This window comes from Oncorhynchus kisutch, linkage group LG3 (genome assembly GCF_002021735.2).
Source record: "Oncorhynchus kisutch isolate 150728-3 linkage group LG3, Okis_V2, whole genome shotgun sequence".
Classification (NCBI taxonomy): Eukaryota; Metazoa; Chordata; class Actinopteri; order Salmoniformes; family Salmonidae; genus Oncorhynchus; species Oncorhynchus kisutch.
The window spans coordinates 70,862,908-70,868,727 of NC_034176.2; the positions used below are offsets into that span (position 1 = coordinate 70,862,908).

The 5,820-nt window shown below is 41.8% G+C and overlaps 1 protein-coding gene across 1 annotated transcript; it reads left to right on the forward strand.

Moving 5' to 3' along the window:
* The first annotated feature begins 3,677 nt into the window (after positions 1-3,677).
* On the forward strand, positions 3,678-4,924 carry LOC109888426 (serum amyloid A-5 protein-like). The gene is made up of 4 exons (XM_020479612.2): positions 3,678-3,811; positions 3,930-4,035; positions 4,243-4,381; positions 4,591-4,924. Exons 2-4 carry the CDS (start codon positions 3,948-3,950, stop codon positions 4,727-4,729), a joined length of 366 nt encoding a protein of 121 aa, XP_020335201.1. The 5' UTR covers positions 3,678-3,811; positions 3,930-3,947; the 3' UTR covers positions 4,730-4,924.
* The last annotated feature ends 896 nt before the right edge of the window (positions 4,925-5,820 follow it).

The window sequence follows — 5,820 nt, forward strand, 5'->3', positions numbered from 1 at the left end:
AGCAAGGGGAATCTTTCTCGGTGGGTAGACCACAGGGGTTGCGTCTGGGTCAAGGTGAATGGTACATTCTCATGGGAATAATCCTATTCCTGTAAAAACATCAGCAAACTCCTCCAGTACATTGTCTGTCTCTACACTGCTCTTAGTGTACAGGGGGGGGGGGGGGGGGTCTATGACATCATCCCATCTAGGGTTCTATATCTATGATCACCAATGTATCATTTGTACAGGTCAAATATATATATATTTGTCACATTTGACTGTAAAACCTTGCAGTGCTACTGTTTTCTCTGTGAGTGAGGTGGATATATGGTATTTTGCAACACCATGATAGTCTCTCTGAAATGAAACAATCTAATGATAGATTTCAAACAAATACATTTAATATCCATGTGTAGCCGATGTGAAATGGCTAGCTAGTTAGCGGTGGTGCGCGCTAGTGGCGTTTCAATCGGTGACGTCACTTGCTCTGAGACCTTGAAGTAGTGGTTCCCCTTGCAATTTTTGTGGAGCGATGGATAACGATGCTTCGAGGGTGACTCTTGACGTGTGCAGAGCATCCCTGGTTTGCGCCCAGGTCGGGGCGAGGGGACGGACTTAAGTCTATACTGTTACACATGCCCTGATAAGATGGGGGAAAACACACCCATCTCTGTCGATATGTCAACTGTCTATTTGGGGCTACTGTTTGTTTTGGACAGGTCCATAGTAACACTGTCAAAAGCAGGATGTGATGCTGAGGAAATTCCGAAGTTTCATTTCCAGTCAGAACTGTTTCTATTAGTCAGGAACGGCATCTGGCATCTCAGCTGGCTTTCACCACCAACAAAACATTACTGGTAATATGTCCATATGAATTATGTTCGGTTTTAGTGTTTTTTTTCCAAACTTTGGGCAAATGTCTCATGTGGTTTTCAAGCTTTTGTGAGGGTTTCAAGCTGCTGAATCTGGCAGGTAAAAGCATCCAGGAGATTATCCAGGGGGGGGGGGGACTCAGGAGGGAACAAAAAAAAAACGTCGGCTTGAAGCTGTTACACAGAACACCTCAGTGGAGATCTGTGGTAAAAACAGTACATTTATCTTTTGTATTTGTAAAGTTATTTATGGATAAGTTGAGTATTCAAGGTTTCCAAAACCATATTGCAATCAGGGATAAAATTATTTCTAGATAGAGGGTTTCATACTAGACCAAATAACTTCAACTAATAAAAAGGGACATGGAATGACTCCAATTGTTACCAGTGTGCTGAGAGTCATTAAGCAAGTTCAATGAATGAGTGATTTAATAAATAAAAGGAACAATGACCACGCAACACACCAACATGAAAACAGAGTCAATAACACCTGAGGAAAGAACCAAGGGGAGTGACAGATACAAGGAAGATAATCAAGGAGGTGATGGAGTCCAGGTGAATGTCATGAGGCGCAGGTGCGCGAGACGATGGTGACAGGTGTGCGGGATACATTATAGAGTGTCTAGTTTGAGAAACAGACACCTCACAAGTCCTCAACTGGCAGCTTCATTAAATAGTACCCGCAAAAACACCAGTCTCAACTTCAACAGTGAAGAGGCGACTCCGGGATGCTGGCCTTCTAGGCAGAGTACCTCCATCCAGTGTCTGTGTTCTTTTGCACATCTTAATCTTTTCTTTTTATTGGCCAGTCTGAGAATATTGCTTCTTCTCTGCAGTTTTGCAAAAAATGTAAAATTGGAGTCATGAGAAGGGCAAACCTAGCCTATGACCTGACTCATCACCTTATATATTACTGCCCACTAGTTATGACAAGTTCAGGGAGTGAGTGTTTTAATAAATCAAACAATGAACACTTAACACACCAACATGAAAACAGAGTCAATAACACCTGAGGAACACAGAGTGAGTCCATGGAACTTATATGACTTGTTAAGCACATTTTTACTCCTGAACACATTTAGGCTTGCCATAACAAATGGATTGAATACTTATTGACTCAATTCTGATTTTCATTTTTATTAATTTGTAAAAGTTTCTAAAACCAAAATTCCACTTTGACATTATGGGGTAATGTGTCTAGGCCAGTGACATAACATCTCAATTGAAACATTTTAAATTCAGACTGTAACACAACAACATGTAGAAAAAGTCAATGGATGTGGATACTTTCTGAAGGTACTGTACATGTCGACAGCAGAGGGAACACGTCCCATCCACATCGACGGGGCCGCAGTGGAGAAGGTGAAAAGCTTCAAGTTCCCCGGCTTGGCCCCTAAGACCCACACAAACTTTTACAGATGCACCATTGAGAGCATACTGTTGGGCTGTATCACTCCCTGGTATGGCAACTGCACCACCCGAAGAGCTCTCCAGAGGGTGCTATGGTCTGCCCAATGCATCACCCAATGCATCACCGGGGACACAATGCCTGCCCTCCAGGACACCTAGAGTACCCGATGTCAGGACACCTAGCACCCGATGTCAAGGTCATCAACCACCCGAGCCACAGCCTGTTCACCTTGCTATCATCCAGAAGGCAAGGTCAGTACAGGTGCATCAAAGCTGGGACCGAGAGACTGAAAAACAGCTTCTATCTCAAGGCCATCAGACTGTTAAATAGCCATCACTTGCCAGCCTCCATGCAGTACCCTTCCCTGAAATTAGTCATTGTCACTTGCCGGCTACCACTCGGTTACTCAACCCTACACCTTAGAGGCTGCTAACCTATGCACATAGACATGGAATCACTGATTACTTTAATAATGGAACACTGGTCACTTTAATAACGTTGAAATACTGTTTTACTAATTTTACATGTACAGTATATATTGCATTCTTAATGCCATCTCATTCAACTATTGCTGTATATATACTATTCTATCCTACGTATTCTACAGATACACTAAATATTCTATCCACATACCGTCCATAACGTCTATACATCCCATCACACATATATATATATATACTTCAGTCTCTCACATTGCTTGTAATATTTATATATTTCTTAATTCCATTCTTTTACTTTTAGATCTGTGTGTATTGTTGTAAATGGTTAGATATTACTGCACTGCTGGAGCTATTAACACAAGCATTTCTCTACACCCACAAAACATCTGCTAAATAGGTGTATGCGACCAATACATTTTGATTTGATTTGTAAAAAAGAGTAATTGTGACCAGTAGTAGGATAAAAAGATAGATACTAATGGTAATGGCAAGCAATAATCAATGAACAGCAGCATAGGTGTGAGGGGGGCAGTAATTGTGTAACCCGTAAGATAAAGGTGCCAACTGTAAGATGTGGACATGCAAATTGCCTTTCATGTCTATGTCTATTAAATACCTGTATTCTACCCTATTATAGTAGTCTATAATGAATCATATCATAAGGAATCATTCTCTCATATTAGGTGAGAGGCAAACTTTTGGAACCTCAACCATCATGACAATTCTGACATTAAAAGCAGAAAAACAAACTGCATTTCCCCCATTAGTCTTTTTAATACAGACGCATCACATTTTGATGCCTTGTTTTTTTAAGCTGTAGGCCTAGTTACACAATTGAGGAGTATCCTCCCTATTGCCCAAGGCTTCAGAGCACGTCCTCTAATTCATCTTGTCATGACCTGGAAATTTCTCATCTTGTGTTCCCGGGCATACACTTCTGATCGTAATAGCTTGGGAGGACGAAGTTAGGGAATTCCAGCTTGTGGAAAAACAGAACTCCTCCCTGGTCTGAGTGGAATATAAGAACAAGCTGCAGACCACAAACCAACACAAAACACAAGGGAGTTCAAACTGCCTGACTGACTAACTAACTAAGGAGCTAGAAGGTAAGCGATAACTCTCTTATATGAGGGAGTCTGAGTTTAAGTTGAATAAATGATCTGTAAATATGTTAGCAATTCATATAGTGGCCTATGCTCTCTCTCACCCTCGTGTTTCCTTCAGTTTGTCGCATCTGCAAGTATGAAGCTGCTTCTAGCTGGACTTGTTCTGACCCTCGTTGTAGGAGCTCAAGCTCAGTGGTACCGCTTCCCTGGTGAAGCTGCTCGAGGTCCGTTTATACACTTTAATCATTATTTCTTCATTGTTGACAGAAATAGATACAGAAACCAGTAGCAACAAATCTATCAAGAGCGACATGTGCTGTATTTGAGGACTCCTTAAAAGCCATTGTTATTTCTTGAGGCTAGGGGTTTGAAAAGTTGTAAAATTCATTGAAAGTGCCAAACTCAACATCTGTGTCCTCCTGACCCTGCAGGTGCTAAAGACATGTGGCGTGCATATGGCGACATGAAGGACGCCAACTGGAAAAACTCAGACAAGTACTTTCACGCTCGGGGCAACTATGATGCTGCCAGGAGAGGACCAGGGGGCAGGTGGGCAGCAGCAGTCATCAGGTGGGTGATTCTCAAATATCTGTGTGATGCTTATAATGTGGTTCAGTTGGTCATCAAATTATCTCATAAAAACATTCTCCTTTCTCTAATTAGATCTTAATGCCACTTTTTGTAAAAAAAAAAAAAAATGTTTGGTCAGAAAGACAATTTTACCATCGTTGGTTTACTGTGGTTGGCGAGTTACTTATGTAATATTTCTCCTCTCTCAGTAATGGCCGGGAGATGGTTCAGGGTTCCAGTGGTCGAGGACACGAGGACTCAGCAGCTGACCAGGAGGCTAACCGCTGGGGACGTAATGGAGGGGACCCCAACCGATTCAGACCCCAAGGACTCCCCAAGAACTACTGAACCTACAAAAAGGAGGTTACTAGCCAAACTGAAGGACCACATTCCAAACAAACATATTGCACTTAATTACTGCTTTTGGTAAAAATGTCATATTCTCAAAAATGATTCCTGCTAATAGACAGGTACATGGTACTGAAACATAGTATACAATGTATTTCAAAAGTGTTGCGAAAATAAAGTGATTACACAACGAGAGACCGAATGTATTTCTGTATTCAGTATGATATGACTGGGAAGGCTGGAAAGAAATGTTGAAATCCTGAAATGTACACTCAAATGATCTGGTGTTGGTATTTTCCCAGCCTTCAACTGGCAACCGGTCAGCCCTTTACAACTAGAAAGAGGAACTTTTGGACAGTGGGGTAGCCGTACATAGTACATGTTTTTCATAGGGTAGACATAGACGGAGCTGAGAAAAACATAGGAGACATAGAAGAAGCTGAGAAAAACATAGGAGACAAGAGGCTAAGATTAAGGCAGATGAAGAGGTGATGTGAACTTTGAGGGTGCAACAACAATTCTTTGCCTCTACACATCCCTATGCCCATCCCTAAGCTCCCTATCTCCAACACAACACACACTGTGTCCTCCCCTTCTCACTTACAACCAATAGATGCTGGTTTAACTGAACACCGATCCACCAAGCCAATTTGTTGAGTGTAACGATATAGCAGGGAATCCTGTTATTAGTGGTGCAGAAGTAAGGAGGCCTGCAGGTACCATATAGGCTTGAACAGCTGGTCCAGGAGGATAAAAAGTGGTAGGTCAGTTCATGATAAATTACAATTATAATATTGGTATCTGCCATGTCCATTTCAGTGTATTTGCTAATCATTGAGGGTCACTGATGAAATCTTTGTGAAAATAGAGACATGCTCTGGAACAAAGCTGGTGCCAGGCTATCCTTGTTGTGACATCACAAGAGAAGCATGGGGAGAGAGGCCAAAGAGGAGAGCATGGATGCCCCTGCTGTTAATGATTGGAACATGACAGTTTGAATGAGGATTCAATTCAACATACTATGCAACTCTATTGAGACCGGAGGTGAGACGAGTAGGCTATGTATAAGTTGACACAGATAGATAATATGC

What these genes read in the sequence shown, in the direction of transcription:
- LOC109888426 (XM_020479612.2), top strand. Translation starts at nt 3,948, where the DNA reads ATGAAGCTGCTTCTAGCTGGACTTGTTCTGACCCTCGTTGTAGGAGCT. An exon ending in CCCTGGTGAAGCTGCTCGAG is followed by an intron (nt 4,036 to 4,242) that starts GTCCGTTTATAC and finishes CTGACCCTGCAG; the next exon opens with GTGCTAAAGACATGTGGCGT. An exon ending in TGGGCAGCAGCAGTCATCAG is followed by an intron (nt 4,382 to 4,590) that starts GTGGGTGATTCT and finishes CTCCTCTCTCAG; the next exon opens with TAATGGCCGGGAGATGGTTC.